Source organism: Morone saxatilis, unplaced genomic scaffold (assembly GCF_004916995.1).
Source record: "Morone saxatilis isolate NCDOM2014 unplaced genomic scaffold, NCSU_SB_2.0 Contig9, whole genome shotgun sequence".
NCBI classification, from domain to species: Eukaryota; Metazoa; Chordata; class Actinopteri; family Moronidae; genus Morone; species Morone saxatilis.
Genome location: NW_023340268.1, coordinates 20368620 through 20390423, shown reverse-complemented (window position 1 = coordinate 20390423; position 21804 = coordinate 20368620). Strand labels below are relative to the sequence as shown.

General features: G+C 40.3%; 1 protein-coding gene across 1 annotated transcript in view; it reads left to right on the top strand.

Annotated features, from left to right (window-relative positions):
* ptprua (protein tyrosine phosphatase receptor type Ua) overlaps window positions 1-21804 on the top strand; it is a 196749-nt gene that overhangs the window by 122036 nt on the left and 52909 nt on the right. Inside the window, 6 exon segments of the mRNA XM_035681751.1 lie at window positions 395-688; window positions 6920-7240; window positions 10701-10810; window positions 13920-14121; window positions 16710-16812; window positions 18967-19246. Of these exon segments, the coding sequence (XP_035537644.1) occupies window positions 395-688; window positions 6920-7240; window positions 10701-10810; window positions 13920-14121; window positions 16710-16812; window positions 18967-19246 (1310 nt within the window).

The following is a 21804-nucleotide window of genomic DNA, read 5'->3' as shown; positions in this document are numbered from 1 at the left end:
CTACTATTGTTGCTGTACATCTGTTTGTCTCTCTCTGTTTCTTTCTCTCTGTTTGTCTCTCTCTCTCTCTCTCTCTCTCTCTCTCTCTCTCTCTCTCTTTCTCTCAGTGATGTGATTAAATGATTTTTATGACTCAATGCTCCAGCAGAGAAGAAATAATGTTATTGAAACTGTAAAACAAAAAAGAGAAAATCAGTGACAGAAATCCTTGACTTCTCCTTTGCTAGCATGACTCAGCTCTTTTCAGCTGGGAGTGTTTTTTTGAAGGCAGATTTTCATCAGTATTTTTTTGTTCTTTCTATGCAATAACAATCAAAAACAATATCAAAAAATCTAATTTTAGGATTACATATATATATTTAGATGTACAGCAAAATGACATTCTTTGTTGCAGTGCCCCCGACACCGATTGCTCCCCCCCAGCTCCTGCGGGCAGGGCCCACCTATCTGATCATCCAGCTCAACACCAACTCCATTGTGGGGGACGGTCCGGTCATTCGGCGGGAAATCCAGTACCGGGCCAGCCAGTCCATGTGGACGGAGACTCACGGTGTGGGCTCACTCACATATAAGGTGTGGCATCTGGAACCGGACACTGAGTACCGCATCAGTGTCCTGCTCACCCGACCCGGGGAAGGGGGCACCGGAGCACCTGGTCCCCCTCTGATCAGCAGGACAAAGTGTGCAGGTGAGTCGGATCAGGCACTATATCAAACTAAAAATCTACACTTCTATGACAATGAAGCAATTTAGAGTCTTGATTAGAAACACAGAGACAGAGCTGCTCCGGCATAAGAGATGATCTCATTGGTTGGGATAAACCTCAGTGGGCGGGGCTTAGATTAAAACCCAGTGAGAAACGCATGAGAGGAGGAGGCTGATATTGGGAATCAATCACTGAGAGCATTTTTGCCTCTATAAAGCCCTACCCTACCCCTAGAAATACCCAGAATTAGCCCTGACATTAATGACTACTTTCACAACTGATTGACCTGTTGATTATTTTAATCAGTGAATTGTTTAGTCTATCAATGTCAGAGATTAGTGATAAAAGCTAACGCCATAGTGAAATTTTAAATTGCTTGTTTTGTCCAACCAATTGTCCAAAACTCAGACTTCTTCCTCGCTGTCTGACGTATCTAACATATCCCTGGTAGTTATAGCAACAGGCGACCACTAGAAACACACCATTACCTGAATAAAATGATAGATTTCTCTGGGTTTGAACATAGGTGGAAACGTGGGATAATGGAAGTTCACAACTGAACAAAATATATAATATATGTCTAGTCATTTTTAGACATTTTAATGTGGAAATATTACATATTACAGATTTAAAGCGTCGGCACAAAACACAAAACCCTTTTCAGAGTCTGTTCCTGCTCTGATTCTCAGAGATTCACTTGAGTTGTGAGCTGTAGCTGGGAGCTGCATCACTTAACAACTTGTAGTTTGCCTGCAGCCACTGAGAACAGAAGGTGTGTTTGTCGTCATTGTGGCACGGAAGGTGTCTGATGCTTTTCATTTATCACGGGCTTACCTCTAATAAAAACACATATTCATATATGAGGAGGTATGCTTTTGTCTGTATTCATTTACATGCAAGACAAGATTGATTGGAAGATTGTGGGAATTCTGTGAAAAACAACAGATAACGTGTGCAGATTCGCAGTTGAAGCACTGCACCCTTGGGCTAACGGCTGGTCTGAACCCGGCTGTAGAGGAAAGTTTGGCTCAAGAGCTTGTGTAGCGTTAAGGTTCTCATGTCGTGCTAGCTCTCATCTGTGTTTTAGCCGCAGTGCTGCTCATCCGGGTGAAAAAGGCACCCCGCCACTCTGTCAAGTAGACAGCATGACGCCCCTGTCACCTGCCACACTCTTTGATCCACTCTCGTCAGTGTCTTCCACTCGCCCACCTCCTGTCAACTCCCATTGCTCAGATCTGCAGCTTTATCCCCGGGGAGAAAGCAGCAGACAGCAGAGGCCCTGTGACACAAAACTCTGGATGAATTTGTCTTCCTAATGTGTCACAGAGAGCCATTTCTTTTAGCTCGTTGAGTGTGACATTTCATACTTACTGGTGCACAGGATTGCAATCCCATGGGGCCATTGTTGAGGGTGGCCAACAACACCGAGGCCCAGTTCAGATGCTAAACAAATGATGTGCCCATTTGCGTATGCCCCAGTGTTGTGAGGCTACAAATAAGCAACCTGGGCATGACTGCAGATACCTACATTATCAGTCATGCTTTCTGTCTCTTGATTAAAATATGTGCAGAATTCTTATATGTAATAATATGTTTGAAATGGCCTAATCTGTAGTTTGACCACTTCCTGGTGAAAATTGGTAGTATTGCTTTCAGAACATTAATCTCAAGGCCTCATTTTGCTTAAAACGAGGTCCTTGTTAGATCATCTAACAGCATCTAACCCCCTTTTCAACGCCATAAAGGAGAGGATCACATCTAAAAAACCTTACAGTGATGTTCACTGCACACAGCGACTGGCCAGATATGAGGAGGTCATAAAGTAGGCACATTTGGAAATTCTCTCTCAAGTTCTTTTTTAAATTCTTCGTGCAAGTACTGTCCATCACTTTTAATGTGTACCACCAAGTGTAAAACCATCAGTGCAGTCGAGGACACCCACTTCAAAAAGTGGAGAAAGAAACAACATTAAATACTACTACCCATTATTAAAAAGAAGAATTAAGTAATTAGTCTATTATTAATGAACATAATAGCTGATTACTGTAACGTCGTAGTTGATGGTTAGTTTTGGTTTGTGTTCATTAAACTTAACCATCAATGGACTGTAAAATCACTACATGCTCCAACTAAACCTCTCTTTCTTTTGATGACATTTAAATGTGTGTTAGGCTGTGTCTTTAGTATTAACATCCATATCAGCAGCATCTCTATCTGCTCTGCTCTGAGCCGCTGAACCTAATCAAGATCATATGTCATTTCTTTTATGATTTTCAACTAAATTATCATGAAATTGAACAAATGACTGGTATGTTGGCTGGTATCTTACAACATAAATGTTCCAGTTTTAGGCCCTCAATGTTTGTCTTTGTCTCTTTTTATTAAGTAGAATTTTATCTTGTAGATTAAAGGAAAATCCTTCTGCCCGTGTTGCTATCGCAGCCCTTTCTGTGGTTTGTTTACAGAGCCGGTCTGCTCCATGTGAAGCTGAGTAGATCTACTGAAACTGCTGTTTTTATCATCTACGTTAGTGAATTAAGAATTTATTTTAACCAAACCAGAGTTGGTGATTGTTGACACAGGGAAAAGACTAACAAGGACAGTTTTGGTGGGTTTTATTTGGTTTCTGTCCTGAACTTATGATCTTATGATAAGCAAAGTATTATTACTGTACTTCCTGTTACGGGTGCGTTTGTCCCCAAGGATTAATGTTTGCTTATGCTGTTGCCATTGCAGCCGTTTTTACAAATGTTTTACCATCTAAATATGGGAATTAAGGGTTTATTTTGACCAAACCAATGTTGGTGACTGTTGGAAAACCTGTGGAAAGACTAACAAAGTCAGTTTTGGTGAGTTTTTTTTTTCTGTCCCATTGTTTTGGTCTGAGATGGTGGAGCGCTAGTGCAACTTCCAATGGGAAGTGAATTTTGTATATATAACCTTTAAAGATTATGTACTGCTTATTGTCATGGACTGTTTACATGTCAAAGATAGACACATATAGCAATAATACTTCCAAAACAACTGAGAGTTCTGATCTTTTTTGCAAGGCCAACCTCTACTCCTACCACACTTTGAAAAGGTTAAGATACCTGAAGAAACTCATTCAAATGGCATAGGCATGTCACTAGTCCAAACCCCATGTGGTTTCAATGGTAAGTATCAGGGTGTGCACTGATAGTCCATCATAATTCCAACACAGCTCCTGGCAGGAGGGACAGGCCTCAGTGGCAGCTCACTGAGGCAGCTGTTAAAGATGAGGAGGATGAGAGGAAATGTGCAGACCCATAGGGACTCTCCCTCATTCATCTTTTTCTCTTCCCCTTTTCTCTTCTGTGGCCTCTCTGTCCCTCCTCCACTCCCTCTGCCTCTGGCTAATCCCTCTGATTAGGCTAATCAAGCTGAATGTCAGTTTGGGGAAGGACTGGTGGAGGACTGGCGGGCGGAGAGGACAGGACAGAGCTGGCTGCGGTGCTGCTGTAATGATGAGTAATGGTGTCTTTGGCAACTGCACGTCCAGTCAGTTGGCCTCTGGTGGCAGACCTGGTTTTAGCAGGATTAGATGGCTATATAGAGATCATATTGTTACAACATCTGACATCCAAGAAACTAATTCTCGTGCACCTTTGATGGACAGATATACAATTTTTGAAAGGTATAATGTATCATTGACGATGCCATGGAAATGTTTTAGCTTGTATTAGTATCGGCTGTGCAGACACAACTCAGCCAAACTCTGCTTGTTTCACCCTTTTGGGAAAGAGCAAACATCTTTCAAATCAGCAAGGACTCTAAGGACATTTTTCCGTCTTGTCTCTGTCCCCTCAGAACTGATGTCTCCCTCCTGACATTGCTTCGTTAATTCACGCAGCAGCTTTTGATCTATGTTTAGTGAAACAGCAGGGCTGTAGCTATTGCTGCCCAGTCCAGCCTCCCAGCAGTCTGCAGCTCTGCTCTGCTTGTCCATGCCAGGCTCAAGGCATTGCCCTCCACTTGGTTGTCTCAGCAGTACGCTTGAAGATTCTGGCCAGGCTACTGGACAGAAATAACCCTGTGTGCTTGAAACTGGACATTTTGCATGACAGGGACATGGAGATATGCAATCACAGCTTTCACACATGACAGCATTAATTAGGCTTCAGCCGTTCACAATTGATTCTCTGCCAGGGCCAAGCACCGGTCTCCTACTGAATCTCATTCATGTTTGGAGGGATGGGAATACGGAATATTGTGTTGTATGCTAGTACTTCAGGCAGTTTTATGTTTTTCATTGATTCACCCCTCTGTAACCTCGTAGTGCAAGCTTGTAAATTCAGCTGCAACTGTTGCTGCCTCCTTTTCCCCATCAGTGTTCCTCTTATAAGCTGTACTGGGAAAAGTTTTTAGGTAAGAATACAGTTGTCTTGTCAGCATAAATTGGGCGGTGGTTTTCCATCCCACTCATCCATTTTCTTTTGCATCAATGTCCAGTGGCAGCACCTTTCTCTCCCCAGTCACGTCCTCTTGGGTGATCCCAAGATGTTCTCCGGCTGGATGGGATGTATAGCCCTTGGGCCTCCTCCCAATCAGACATGCCCAGAATACCTCCACAAGGAAGAATTCAAGAGGCATTCTCATTAGAAGTCTGAACCAGCTCGTCAGGCTCCATTCAAAGCGTAGGAACAGTGGTTCTACTGCACAATCCTTCCTGCCTCTCAGGATGATGGTGACGTACCCTAGTTTTGAGGGCTTGTGTCTGTAAACTTAGTATTTTGGTCAAAGCTTATGACCGTAGGAGAGAGGGTTGAAATGTAAATTGATGGGCAGTGCAGCACTTGCATAAATGCAGACACCGCACCACTCCACCCATCAATCTCATGCTCCATCTTACTTCACTTTTGGACATCCCATCTCGTGAATCAGGAACTCTCTCACTCAACTTCTGTGAATGAATTTGCATCACATTTATGTATTGATAACCTCTAATCTAGTTTGATTGGAGTGTTAAGTAATTTAAATGTTCAGTAAACATGTTTAATGTGAAAGGTGTCACTTGTAGAGATGAACCCAAAGAGAATTATATATTTAACAATCTGAGACTTCACTGTCTTGGTGTGCTCTAACCACTCTCATCAACCTACTTAGCATCTTATTTTAACAGGCTCTAAAAAACCTGCTGTACCCTTTTACCCTAAATGCAGACAAAGTTAGCAACTAGCTTGTAAACATAAAAGAGCATTTTGCGTCTAAAGAGAGTTTTCAGTGGCGTTGGTAGAGAACGAAACAGAGCTAAAAGGAGAATGAATATTTTGCTTATTTTTGTTGTGTGGCTAGAAAAAAAAAATGCTAATGAATGCAACTGTGTGATAAAACGTTTCCTCATACCAATTTTATAGTATCCCAAGGTGTTTATAGCTTGTTCTGCTGTGCCAAAGTATGGCTTCAACTAACAATTATTTTCATTGTTAACCTGTCAATCATTTTTCTCGATTCATTGATTAGTTGTTTTGTTGATAAAATGGCCCCAAAGCCTAACCCCAAAGATATTCAGTTTACTGTAAAAGAGGACTGAAGAAACCAGGAGATATTCACATTTAAAAAGCTGAAAATAGCCAATTAGAGTTTAGATAACATTTAGTTTAAAATTAAAACAATTGATTATGTAAGTAGTTGGCAATAGTTGATGACTAATCGAGTAATCGTTGCAGATCTATCTCCAAGTGAGGTTATAATGTAACTCATGGACTATAATGACTTGAGTTCATTCTTGACCTTGGGATCAATCAACTTACAAGCTCTTTCTGGGCTTTCAACCACATCTCACAATCTTCTTTAAATTAATAGAATATATATATAATGTGGTATAACTTTAATTTTGAGTAAGCAGTGTTGCAATTGTATTACAACACAAGAGACTGTCATTTTGTAAAGTTGACCTTTAAAAATGAATTTTGTTCAATTTACTGAATTAAAAAGAAACCTAAAAAAAACATACAAGCTATAATTAGAATATACATAAGCAGATATATTATATATATCTGAAATGAGTCAATTATGAAAAATTAGCATTTTTGCAAACTCGCTGGTTGTATCTCTGGTTTTGAGTAGTAGAAACAAAATGCTGTCAGTGTTTGACTGTTTTTCTTCTGTGGTCCCCTTGGTATGCTTTGCAGAAGCTAGTAAATACGAGCTCACTGTTTGCACTGCATTGACATAATTTCTGCTTCCTCTCAGAGCCCATGCGTGCCTTGCGGGGTCTGACAGCTACAGAGATCCAGCCCCGGCAGCTGGCCCTTCAGTGGGAGCCTCTGGGCTACAACCTCACCCGCTGTCACACCTACTCCTTGTCCCTGTGCTACCGCTACTCGATGCCAACAGGGGGCAGTGGAGGGAACAACGCCACCGTCCGAGAGTGCCTGTCCGTGGACCGCAACACATCTCACTTCACCCTGAGGGACCTGCCACCTTTCCGCTCGGTCCACGTCCGGCTGGCACTGGCCAACCCTGAAGGCAAGAAGGAGAGCAGAGAGGTCACCTTCCAGACAGAGGAAGACAGTAAGTGGGCAGTTTTATTTTCCCCTCTCATTCTTAGACAAAAGATGCAAGGGTTTGCTGGAATAAGGCAGTTGCAACTGCAGCATTATTATGGAAAACAGGGTTGTTTTTTATGTATGCACTGAAAGTTTTTATTGTCATAGTTGCTCAGAGTCAGATCTCCTTTAATTTCTAGTTTTCTGTGTGCGCTGTTTTATGCTCAGATAATTATTGTGCACTGCTTACACAAATCCATGCCTTTAGTCATCCAGTACCACAGAAAAAACACAAATATTGACTCACAAAATAAGCTGGATCAGCGTAACTAAATGGAAGATCAGCCTTTTAAATGGAGACCAGTGGAACATTAATCAGCCCGTGCTGTGGCCGGCAGCAAAATGGTAAAATGATTTTGCTTATCTTTGTATTAATATTTTCCTGTGTACATCAGCAGATTAGGCATATTCTAATGCAAATTCCCAGAGAGTGGAAGTACAGAAGGTCAAACACTTATTGTTATGTAAAATAAGCAAGACTTTTCAGTGTAATTGAATGCCACTCAGGAATATCTTAAATCTTGACCCAGTGGAGGGAGTGAGATATGATATGAAATTGGCACATTGTTTTTTATTGCACCTTTAAAATGCACTTTACTGTATGCAACAACAAAAAAAGAAAGATGTTGTTTTACATTATTTTTTACAGCACTTGAAAAATACCAAGCAGCGGAGGAGATATGGGAAAAACCGACAGCGCTCTTAATTATCTCCACCTGCACATTGCTGTCTTGTAGGCAGGACAAAGTGAATTTACATAAATGGAGTAAAATGCAGAATGTAGCATGGTGTAGTAATTTTATTCATTAGATTTGACGGATTTAGAAGTGACAAGTTAAAACACATGTCAAAAAAAAACAAGCCATGGTTGTTTTTTCTCCCCACTTTTACTTGATATTTTGAATGTCAGCACCAGTGGAAAGTTTTGCTTTTGAGCCACTGAATGCTAGTCTGACAGTATGACAGTCCCCAATCCCCCTGTCACAAGGAGAGCCGCCATCAACCCTCACAACTACAGTAATTGAGCCGCAGCCGGTGACATTTCCTCCTGCCTGCTTCCTATTGGGCTCAACAATCAAACACTGGTATAGCGCTTTGCTTACACTGTGTCTCTGCTGTATGGAGGAAACATAGGAGTGGCTGTCAGGGATTCATGGATGCAGCAGGATTTTCTTCTCGTGTGGTTTTCCTAACTGAGCTTCAGCTTCTGAGGTTAACAAACTTACAAACAAAGAGGTCTAACTTTTTAGAAGTATAAGTCACAGGTGATACAATGATGTTCAAGCACTACGCATATTGTTTTTGCTGTACCACAGTAGTATGAAGCTAATTTGCAACCAGCACCCAGGAGAGTTTAAAGGTTAAGTACTCCACAACAAAGCACAAAAATAGAAATCAAACAAAATACAAAACAACAAGAAAAGTACACTTTACAGCAAGAAACAAGAAAGCTATTTTGGAAAAAGACTGGTTGGAAAATATCGAGGCCTGTATTGTCTTTATAAGGATAATCCTGGTTTACAACAACTCAGGTCTTATTTTCATAGTTTGAGCCTTTTCTTTTTTTATTAAAGTGTCACTACACCCATCAGTTCTGTAAGCTCCCTCTCTCTCAGCAAATTAAATAACGGCATCAGAGACTTGCAAAAGACAGTGACTTTAGGGGGTGTGGCCTCGACACCGACCGGAGTGAGTGACAGACTGACCACAGCAGTGTAGCAGGAACAGCGAGCTGTTAGTCAGAGCTAATGAGCAGCTGCTGTAAGAGAGAGTCCACTGGAGCTTTTACAGACACTCGAAGCACATTGGCGGTTGTTTGTTCTGTGTGGTACCTGAGCTTGTGACTCAGAGAGGCTAACTGTGTGTGTGTCTAACTGTGACTGTCAGTGTGGGATCAAGTTAAACATTGCAGTCCGGTGGTGTTTACGGCAGCCGTCTAAAGCACAAGTCTGAAGCACTGTGCCAGAATAGAAAAAAATTTGCCTTAACTGCTGCGAATGATGGGTCGAACAGCGTATATTTGAAAAGACTTTTTTTTTTAGAGCGTGTTAACACTGTTGTTTTATATAAATGCAAACAGTTGACTCTATCTCTGCATTTGTCTGAAAACGTAAAGTGTGATTTAAAACAGTAGAGGGCATTTTTAACCCACAAAATGCAGATTTTCATAAATTTGGTAATTATGTCAATTTGAACACCAGTATTGATGTGTTTAATCATAGTATAATCATATACAGTTTACAGCCTAAAAAACACATTTAGGGTGCAGTACCTTTTTAATAATAATACTCACCAGTAGTACTAATAATAGCACTGACCAGGTACATTTTTGAGATGTGTTTACAGGGTTATAACAAACCTACAAATGTGCCAAATTTATATGGAAGAGAAGACCGCTAACAGGATGGTCAAGCATTATTGGCTGATCTATCTTTCTTTGATTTGAAACACATCAATGTCTGTTTACAGGTGATGGGGATTACTAGTGTGTGTGTGTGTGTGTGTGTGTTTGTGTGTGTGTGTGGGTATAGGGTATATACACACATCTCTATTAGGAAGACTCAAATCATGCTGCTTTTTTGTACTTGAATGGGTACTGAATTTCATCATTTTGGTTCTTTAATAGAAAAGGAACATTGTGCAATCGTAGTTTAGTACATTTGGATTGAGCTGTAATATCCTGTATCTTTCTGAGTGTTCTTACGTTTTATAATGGCAGTATGATTCACTCACATATGATTCATAACATATGGATGTAGCCAGGTTTATTTTGGAATCCTTTCAGGTGAGAAACTGTTTTAATCCACAGTCTCTCATGAACTTCACTTACCATGGAGGCAGGCATACAGTCAACAGCACTTCAAAGCCTATTTGAGCAACATCTTTTCACTCCCCTGCACAAAACTTACTTAACACTCTTAGTAACATATTATTTACCACAGAGCAGCTGAGCCAACAAGCCGATGTGAATGCTTATTTATTGTCAGAGTTTAACTGTGTGGCACTTCAGTCCCCCAAAAAAGTAGGTGTACTCCTTTAAGCAGATGCATCTCATTAAGCCGTAAAAAAGGCAGAGAAGTGCTCAGGCAGTTCACAGGTTGGATTACTTTGCTGTTTTTCTGTCAGTAAGGTGCTAAAGAAGAAAAATCGACTGTCATCCTCCAAGACGCGGTACTCTGTTATCAGACAGTAGAAGCCAGAATCTCAATTCATCCTGAGGGCTGGGAGTGAGCCGGTCCACAGTTTCCTTTCATCACCACCCTTCTGCTCCATCTCTCTGGTCCCTCTTCTCCACCCTGGCCCCGTGCCTTTTCACTCTGTCAAATGTGGTTTTACCCCCTGGTATGCCCGTGCACAAGTTTATTAACTCGAGATCTGAGCTGAGTGTTTGTTTCAGCGAAGGTTGTTTTTCTCTCCTGCTGCAGTTCCTGGAGGCATCGCTCCAGAGTCCCTGACCTTCACCCCACTCGACGACATGATCTTCCTTAAGTGGGAGGAGCCCATAGAGCCCAACGGTCTCATCACGCAGTATGAGGTAGGATACCTTGTTAGTCATGCAAGAAAAATCCACAATCCGCAACAATACGGCTGCCTTCACATCACACACTAATCCTCTCCAGGTGTAGGATGTTATTTTCCCCTTGCCAATATCTATTTTATTCATCCTCCCTCAGTATAATGACTCAAATCAAGGAAAAGTCTCCTCTGCTCCCTTTAAAGACTGTACTGCTCCCCCTCTTCGGTTTCCCCCAGGCTTGTTTTTCTTGCCCAAATGCTGGTAGTGCACATGAGCCTGAGCCACTAGTGGAGAGAACCCACTTTTCACAGTTCATGGGATTTACTGTACATGTTCATATGGTAATGAAGCTGAGGCACAGACTTCGGGCTGTAATTACATGGGGGACAACCACTCTAATTACTTATTTGCCTAAGAGATGCCTCCACAAGGGGGCAACTTTAAATGTTTCTAATTAATTATTGATGGCCCCGTATCAACCCAGAGACCTTTGTAGTATGGAGCTTTGGAGCCTTTTGCTGCAAGTAGATGTGTGGACCCACTATGGCTTAACACATGGTCGCCTGGTGGGGAGAAAAACTAGTTTCTATTCACAAGCAGAAGCTTGGAAAGTGAGGAACTAGGCAGAGAATTGAGTGGTGCTGTAACCTTGCTGCGCATACTGATAAGGTACCCTTGACCTTAACCTCCAAACTACTACAGATCTGGATGTGCAATACTGGATTTCTGGAGCAGATACCATTATCAGTGATTGAGAGTCAACAAACTAACAACATATCGGCCAATATCTGTTTGTTACCATATATGGGATGACACCTCACACACCCCTGACAAACTATACATCACTTGTCAAAAGGATTCTTATATTTTTAACAGGAGTGCAAACAACAGTAACGCTGTCTGTAATGGCCTCTACACCTTCACTCACTATGAGCCCCACACTATTTCCGCTCCTCCAGTCGAATAAACCCTGGTGAAAAATCCATAAAACCTCCGATTTAAATTTTCATCAGCGAACTGTTTGTGCTGCATGGGTATTGTTGTCATAGAAACAACAGCTATCCTGAAAAAACAAGCCCTCATGCTAACATCTGCCGATAACATTATGAGCTTGAAGATGTGTTCAAACAGAAAGCAAAGAAACCTGCATCATTCGCACAAATTTGACTCCTGGACGGTTTGTGCTGTCCATGTTTATTTACCCCCATCTGTACAGACATTAGCTGTAATGTTGAGCTAGCCAACAATGGCCACACTGACTGTATTCATGCAAGTGCTCACCAGAAGCTCCACTTGTTTCTGTTGTTGTCCTGCTCTCGTCCCTGTACATCTATAAAGCAGTTTCACAATGCCCCAGAATAAGTAAATATTGGTCACTCAAGTTGAAACATTTAAACTCACGCAGATGTGTCTTCACATTCATTTGAAATGTCTTTCTACTGACTCTGTATGCAGTTGCACCACCTCTAAAATGTTCTTTCGGAACACACAGTAACATGTTTGGCAAAATATAAAATAGGAAATGGACAGTTTCTTTGCATGAGCATTGTATATAGTCACATTCTCATCCTTTATACATGCAAGACATTGCATGAATGTTTTTTTTTTAGTAGTTCATGAGTGTCCTTTGGGTGTCTGCCGACATAAAACCTCAGGAAAAAAACAACATAATGACAATAACATTAAAGCTGAACATTTGAATGTTCTTGACTACATTTGGAACAGGATGTGTCCAGCCCCATTGTGTTTCTCAGCTGAACAGGTAAAAACCAGATGCCATTGCCATAGGTACATGTGTTTATTCAAAAACTTTAATGCTATATTAGAGGAAAACATTTCACAATGTGATACATCTGTGATAAGCTTAAATTGGCCGATAATATCAGCTATGTTGTTATATCAGGCGGTAATGTACAATGCTTACAAGGGGACACCACATAAAGAGCTTGGGGTCACCATATGAAACTTAGCACCTCTATGGGTCAAAAAATATGTCACATTGTTCAAACATGTCATTGTATTGCCACCCACAGACCATCCATCTATTTATTCATCTATTTAATAAACTGCTAATCCTGTTCAGGGTCACATCACACTCTCAGACATTCACACTGATGCACAGTTTCTAGATTCAGCCAACCTTCAGTATATTTCTCTGGACTGTAGGAGTAAATTGTGGCATCTGAAGGGAAATTACATGAACCCAGACCCCAGCCAACCGAGTCAGGGTAAACCCCAAGAACTCCTAACTCTAAGGTCTTACTGTTAAGTGAACAACCAGACATGCCACCCAGACAGTATAGTTTTAGCATTGAAATATGGTCACTAGAATGAAGACTGGGAAATTTTACAACAAGCCTGGCTGATTTCCTCAGTTTTATGAATCTTGTTACAAACTTGAAATGCATTCATCAAATTGAAAAAAAAGAGCAATAATGTCATGCTGGTCTTCATTCGTATTTGTCATCTTCAGCACTTGTTATTATTTTCTCTGGCTCTACTTTATCAGCTAATCCAGAAAACTGTGTAAAATCAGGCCAACGGTGCTGTAGAGCAAGGATGTGACACAGAATCTACCTGAGTCTGATTATCAGTGGCTAACTGCAGCATAAGATTTATTAGATCCGCGTTGTGAGACGACATCTTTTTGCAGTAGTCCGAAGATTAATTGAGAGGCGTTTCTCGTGAGAGAGCCTTTAAATAAAATGCCATCTAAATTCAATCTCTCAGGTGGTGTGATACATAAGCTATAAGCTGTGTGAGTCATATAATGGAAAGTACAGGCTTATACAGTAGGATTTGTTCTTACCTAAAAATAAAAATAAATATAAAAAATAAAAAACATTGTAAAATACTTACTATGACGTCATATAAACACATGCTAAGGTGAAAGCCAAAAATCCGACTTCCAACAAAGTTTGATTATTTCTATAAACTCAAGAGCTCGTAATGATCCACAGTTCCTTTTTACTAGAGCTACAGGGATTGCAATGTTGGTAAGTCGGTCAGTCAGACAACTATTGGATGGTTTTCCATGAAATATGGTACAGATACTCATGTCCCTCATATAAAGGATGTTAAGAACTTTGTTGATCCCCAAATGGTGGCATCTTTTCCCCGTTTCCAGATCAGCTACCAGAGTATCGAGTCGTCGGACCCAGGCATTAACGTGCCAGGTCCTCGCCGTACAGTGTCCAAGCTGAGGAATGAGACATACCACATGTTCTCTGGCCTGCATCCTGGAACCACCTACCTGGTGTCGGTCCGGGCCCGGACCGCCAAGGGGTTCGGCCAGACAGCGCTTACCGAGATCACCACCAACATCTCTGGTGAGGCCTGAGTGTGTGTGTAGTTTTGTGTGCGTGCGTGTGTGTGTATGCATGTGATTGGGAAATGTCAAAGTTTGGTCTTACAATAATGACATATGCTGATAATAATGCAGAATTCAGTCAGTGCCACTTTAAAGAAACATATCTTTATTTTTCCAAACAAAAACTATGTTTTTATTCAAAGCATTTGCAGACTATAGCAAAAAAGACTAAGTAATGACTTGTAATATCCCTCTTTTGAAGAGCTTTTGATTAAATTACACATATACTTTGAAATTATACATATTATCTTCATTTTCTCTCAGCTTTCAGACAAGCACTGCCTTCAAGCAGACCTGAATTATAGTGAACTACAAATGTTCCGTTTGAATGGTTTGGGTGAAAACAGCTTTGTTCAGCCATCAACACCGCAAACTGTGAGTCTGTGTTTACCATTCCAAGGCGACACGGCGGCTGAGAAATTAGAGCAGCAGAGTCTGTGAAAAGTTTGCCGGTATGGATCTTGTGATCGGTCTGGAGAATGTGTCTGTAGGGAATATGAAACACTCTCATCTACAAATGGGTATCTGCGAACTGTTTCACTAATTGTGTTTACTCAGATGAAACATCACATGCTCATGTGATGTTTTCCCATAAGAAAAATTACCAGGAATAAGTAGACTGTGTGTGTATGATATGGCTTTTTCCAGGAATCCATACGGAAATAGTGAAAAGTAGGCTTTCCAAGCAGGTTACCAGGTATCACTTCCTCCTTTTTTCTTATTTCTGGAGATACATCAATACAAACATCTTGATGCCGCCTGAGGAAGAGTGCTGAGAAGCTGCTATTCCAAGCCTTTTTTGTGTCGTTCAAAATATATGGAAACACTTTGTCTGAAAAAGTTCTGACGTAGCAAATATTTAACTCACATGACTGATGAGCTGTGGATGGAAACAAGCATTCATTTGATTGTACGGATCCCCGGAAACTGAGTATTGATGACACATCGTCATCTGATACAAGCACTGATTGATATATTCACGTTTAAGGCCCAGATGGGACTGTCCTCTGAGTATATCAATAATGATCTAATTCCATATGAGCCTAAGTGTAGTCAGAGATCTTCAGGTAGGTCCATTTTAGAGATTCCAAGGTCTAAATTGAAAACCATGGGAGACCGGGCCTTGGCTGTCAGGGCCCCATCGGGCTGAAATGACTTCTCTTCTTTTTAAATTCTTTTCAATTAAGCATTCACTTAATTAATTCCTTGCTATGTATGTCTAGTAATAATAATCTATTCTATTGTTTTATTATTTAGATATTTCATCTTGTGTTTTGTTTTTACTTTATGTTATTTTTATGCTTTTATTTTGTTATTTTATTGGATTCTGTTTTATTTTTGCTGTCATGAACCACTTTGTTGCTATGTTATTATTATTAGTAGTATTGATAAATAAATTATTATATTATTTATTATATAAATAAATAATGCTATACAGCAACTACATGCCTCTGGAGCATTGCTGATGCAAAACATGGAGCTTGGTTGACTTTTACTGGATAAGTAAAGGTTTTATTATGTGCCTCACTGCATCTAAACACCATGAATTTCACCAGAAAGATTAATCTCGAGTCCTTTATTTGTCGTGACCCCACACTGTTCTCAATCCTTATTATCTGTACCTGTTCCATCTGGTTTAGAGGGTGGCCCATGTGGGCTCACAGCTGTCAAGGTACACAATTCAACCTACAGACTCAGAAGCTCTCTCCTGGCTCCACTGGCAGAAAAAGCTCAGCAGGAAGCCAGCTCCCGCGCTGACTGGTAGCGAGCGTGAAAGTGTAATGTTGCACTATTAGTCTTTTCATAATTCAAGCCGGATTTAACCACCTAACACCAACCAGCTCAAACACTCCTCAACACCGCTCTGTATAATGCAGACCTCAGCTCTTGTGCGCCTGAGTGTGTGTGTGTGTGTGTGTGTGTGGTTTTTTTTTTCCGGATGACAGGTTACACAAGCAGATTTTTACAACAAGCATTAATGCCCTGCCTTCGATGCAGAAACATTTCCACTTCCATTCTGAAGCCTTTTTGTCTCAGCTTATCTGTTGTACCAGGGTAGCCATTTGCTTCACTACGTACTCCAGTTAATTCACTCCCTGTAGTAAACAGAGATGGGAACACTCAACCTCATTGTCCCCAGAGCTTTGCTGAGGTTGTGAGGCTTTGAGATCTGTCCTAATTATATTATAAGGGCCTCTTGTTTCCTCTGTAGCTGGCTGCTGTTTTTAGTCATCATCAGTCAGTGGCACTGTGTGGGAGGCCTCCACACAATGTAGTGCACAGGGGAAATGTGCAGGTAATGAATAAAGTTAGCACACTCTTATCTTTTCATGTAGGGGTGAAAATTACTAAAACATCCAGGCAGAAGTGCAGCTACATGTCCTTTTTAAACTCTCATATAAACAACGCATATATGACCTTTTCTCAGGAAATACAAAAATTAAACACTCTAGTTTTCCTCTGCAGTATTTCCACTTTGTTTTGACTTTGCCTTAGCTCTTCTATGCAGTTTCACTTACTTATTTCTTTTACTATTTCTTTCCTTAGCCCCGGTGTTTGACTATGAAGACATCCCCTCTCCGCTGAGTGAGTCGGAGAGCACCATCACTGTGCTGCTGCGCCCTGCACTGGCGAGGGGGGCTCCTGTCAGGTACAACTAATACACTGCTCACTCCTACGCCAGCATTCATTCAGTGCTCATCTGCACTGTGATATTTATAGCTGCAGTCAAAAAGATCTCTCTAGAGCAAAACTGTTCTATAGGCTTGTTGCATAGCTGATAGCATGTTAAGCACAATGTATGAAGAAGCTGAGAGTTTTTCTATTAAAGTTTGTAAAGAATGTATGAAATTTGACAAAAATTCAAATGAATGACCAGGAATATATTCCTCAGTCTGGTCCGGTTCACATCGGATACTAAATCAGATCCTAATTTACCTTGTATTGAAACTACGAGCAAAATCTCTATCCTAAAATCGGACTCACCATGTCAGACAGTTTTGGAATGATGGCACACACCAACCAATCAAATTCTGGCTGGCTGACAGCTGTGTCACTGTAACAAGCGCCACACTCCAATTTCAGTCAGGAATCAGGGTTGAGAAAAAATGGAAGCAATGGTCTTTGAGAAAAACTGGAAAAAGAAAGTCCTGTCCTTCATGGAAGAATGGATTTCTCTGGGTCGAAAATAATGCAAACAGAAATTTATTGTTGTGTGGCGTCTGAGGTGAGCCTCTGTCTGAGACAAACAAAACAAAGTCGCTCTTTAAAGGCAGCCGTGAATATCAGAGCCTCTGGAGAACTATTGATATTTCTTTTGGTGAAAAAGACAAACAGTACAGTATTGAATTTTTGTAAATGAATTTTGCATTTTGAAGTTGTAATTTAAAATATTCAGTACAATAATAATATATGACAGAACATAAAAATGAGAACACCATAAACATTTTCTATAGGTCATTAAAAAGGGAAACCATTAAAATGGCATATAGTATATTTAGATATACAGTTAGTATATACAATGTATTATAATGTACTTTTTTACTGTTTTTTAAATTGCTTTGGTATTCTGCATTAAATAGATGCACTATAAATTTTTGTTTTGTTTCTTCAACATCTTATTTGTTCTTGAAAAGAATAAATGGTTGCAGTTGCTTCCATGAATATTGTTTATTTTCCCTGGGAAGAAAGGGCACCATTACAAGTGTGGAACCACTACTTATGTGATTTCACATAAAATTAATTTCAGTTTGGTAGTTTTGGCAGATGTGCCTATCATTAATTGTAAGGTTGTACTTACCAAGTTAATTGCTGAGAAATGGAACGCTGCTGAAAAAGCAGACATGCTGTAAACAAGCCACCCAGGTTAGTCATACTTATTTGAAAGAGAAAATAAAGGCACAAATCCATCACAGTTTACAGACTGGCTTCCTTGTTCAACCTCGAGCTACCACACCATTTTGGGTGCCCTCAGTTTCAGTTTTCCCCACTATTAAAATGGTTTAGATAATCTGGTTAATTTACAACTTGTCTGATCTCAGCAACAACAAAAGTTCCAATAAATCAGAGTATACTGAGAGGAAAAAAAACTACTAACTCACTTTCAGTTTTCAACCACATTGTACAGTTTTAAATAGAGGATAGAATTTTCAAAGTAGTTAAGCAGCACTAGGCTGAAGACACCACACAAGGTCAGGTGCCTGTGCCGCCATCCCAAAATAGCCCATAAAATGGGGTCCTCCAATGTCTTGTTTTGTTCACAACCCAAAGATATTAGTAATAATATTCATATTTGAGAAGCTGAAACCAGCTTTTTTCTTAAAAAAAAATTACTCAAGACGATTAATCTGGGGACAATATCCAATAATTACCTGCTTCTCATGGCCGATACCGAGGCTGAGATGTAGTGAACAAAGATAGATATATATATAGATAATATTCTATAGCTATATTCTAACCAATTCTAACTGACATTACTATTGTTAACGTAACAGTTCTGACTACATTTATTTTTTCTCATCAAGATAATCAAAAAACACATACATAGTTTGGGTTTCATAGACCATAAAGCTGAAATAAATTATCATTATTATTATTGGGAAGATAATTTATAAGAATATAAATTTCCCATTTTCAGCTGATAATTTATCTGCCCCAATAATTAGCGATTCATTTAATAGCTGACAACTAATCGATTAATCCCTGCAGCTCTACTGTATAGTTTCACAATAGTAGTTTGTTTTGCTTCAATAGTGCTTTGTATTGTTTTGTAGTACTAATCTCACTCCACGCTGTCCTCCCGCAGTGCCTACCAGGTGGTGGTGGTGGAGGAGGATGGTTCCCGTCAGGTGAGGAGGAGGGAGCTGGGCACAGTCGACTGCTTCCCCACACCAAACTCCCACAACGAGGCGCAGGCCAAAGGGGCCCCGCATTACTACACAGCTGAGCTGGCCCCCAGCAGTCTGCCCGAGGCCACGCCCTTCACCGTGGGCGACAATCACACCTACAACGGCTACTGGAACAGCCCTTTAGACCCCACCAAGAACTACCTCATCTACTTTCAGGCCACCAGTAACTTCAGAGGGGTAAGAACTATTAAGATGCCTGCCGAGGCTTTTGTTTCTAGAGTTCAGACACGCTGCTTTTATGTCGTACCAACCTTGACAGTCAATTTAGATTTGTGTGGAGCAAGTCAGGAGGCAGTGTGATGGCAGCGCTACGAGAGTAAGCAGTCCTCCGCATAAAAAAACGTGTTATTCATCACCAAATGGGGTGAGATTTGTAATGCATTTTTAGGACGGCTTTGGGTTTATTGTTTCCCTCTGGTCTTGTTAATGTTGCACCATTTCTAAATGAAAACCCCTCAAAAACATCACAAGAGCAAAGTGGCCGAATGAATCTTAAATGCTTTTGGAAGATGATTACATGCAGAACACTATGTGTTCATATTTTTGTTATCGTCCAGTTGTCACATTCTCTCATATTCAAGCTCTTTAAAAACTTTAAGAATCGTTTCTTCTGCCTCCCAGGCTTTAAACGATCCAAAAAGCCACTCCTTGAGCAATTGGAAAAGTGACTGAAGCATGAATAAGGAATGTGCTGGCCAGTGTGCACAGAAGCAGTGAAAGTAAATGCTGTTTAATTCATTAGGTCCATATGGAGCTTATACGTGCGTGTCTGCTTGCAGCCTCTCATCTAGATATCAGACTCCTCAGAGGATGCAGCCAGTTTCCTCTGGGTGCTGTAAGGTGAAGTCTACAGAGCTGGAACCAGCACACTCAGCCTGTGGTCAGGGTTGGGGCAGGCACACTGTGATTGACTGAAATCATCATTTGATCTGAAATCAGCGGCAAGCTTTTCCCATCATTGACTGCCTTTCTTGATGATTCTCCGTTAAGACCAAATTAAAAGCTCCGTTGGCACAGCAGCTCTGAGACAGAAATGAGCCAACACAACAAACTGAATAATATAATTCATTTTGATGATTGTCTTTTTAGTCCTGCAAACATTTTCATCTCCAATCTATTTTCTAAACTATAGTTGTGTTTCAGGAGAGATGGGCTGCTCAGAGAGGAAGAAAATTATTTTGACAATTACACAGGGTAAATTAGATGCACAGGGCTTACTGTGGACTATGAGCTGCCATTGAACTGAAACAGTAATTGCTTTGGCAGATATGCCTTCTGTGGGGCTTGAAAGATGCATGATTGGTGCTGCCAGTTTCTTTTGACACACACATGCAGGAAACAGACACACACCTCTTTTTCCTCTGTCATATCTGCAGTATTCAATATCTAGATGCTATCTTTTACACTGAAAAGGAAAATATCGGCATGCAGATATTTCTTTTTCAACCCTTTTGTTGCGTTTATCATTACTCATCATCTGGGGATTACCTGTCACTCATCCCAGTTGTTACTTGATATACTGGCATGTGTATTGGGTAATGTTGGGTTCAGATTTTTTTGATTTTGATCCAGCTCCAGATTGGCAAAATATCCAGTTTCTCTGAGCTAACAAGTCTGTTATTGAATCTTTTATCTGTCATTGTAGCAGTTTATATCAGCTATAGCTAATTGACATTAACTCTGTTAGTAAAACAGCGAAATGACTATTATTTGCAAGACAGTGCTTGCTACAAGTGTTTGCCATTTGATAGAGAAAGAAGCACCACTCTGAAACACCACTCTATGATCAGCAGACTGTGTTTTTTCAGTGCTCAAAGTCTCTGTTAAAGCTGCACTAATCAATATTTTCATATTAACATTGGATAAAATAACTTTGTGTAATGCAAAAGGTTTCTCTCGCAGTGACAAACCCAAAGAGAATTATCACCCGACTGCAGTTCCGCCCAGCTCTATGAAGTGTTTTAGCATCTTTAAGCTCACTGTTTTAGTACTGTTTCCGCACTTTTATTGTTAAGTTTCAGTGTAGCTGCTCTTATTAACCTCTATCATTCTCAGTGAAAACAGTTATACAATATACAATAATAACAGTCAAAATTAATGGTCAACAGTTTTCAACAACATATTTTAAGGCAATAATAAAGTGCTATCTTTGCAGCTTGTTTATCTGCCCTCAAGTAGCCAAAAATATATATAATATATAATATATATATATATATATATATATATATTATATATATAACTAGCATTCAACTATTTAAAGCTGCAGTAGTTAACTTTTATAAAAATCACTTTTTTGTCATTATGCTGAAATTTTCACTGTGTTCTGACAGCAGTACATGAGACAGATAATCTGCGAAAAGGTTCCTCTGGCTCTTTCTAGTGTTCCTAATAGTATTAGCAAGAATCCACTGGGCCTGGATGAAAACAACCAATCAGAGAAAGAAAGATATAAAGACGCTTTGGGCTGGAGCGCTGGAACGAGCCAGAGAAAGCTGCTTTTTTCACAGATTATCTGTCTTGTGTACTAGTGTCAGGATACAGTGAAAGTTTCAGCAAATATGAAAACATATTTTTGTGAAAATTATCTACTGCAGCTTTATTATTCATAGGTATGTTTTCATTAGTGTATAACCACCTGAACATATCACTTGTTGTGTTTTTGTTACCTTAGAATGAGCTGTTCGAATACTGGCTCTACATAGGGCCTTTTGTGTTTTTTGCAGCCACCGCAGTTG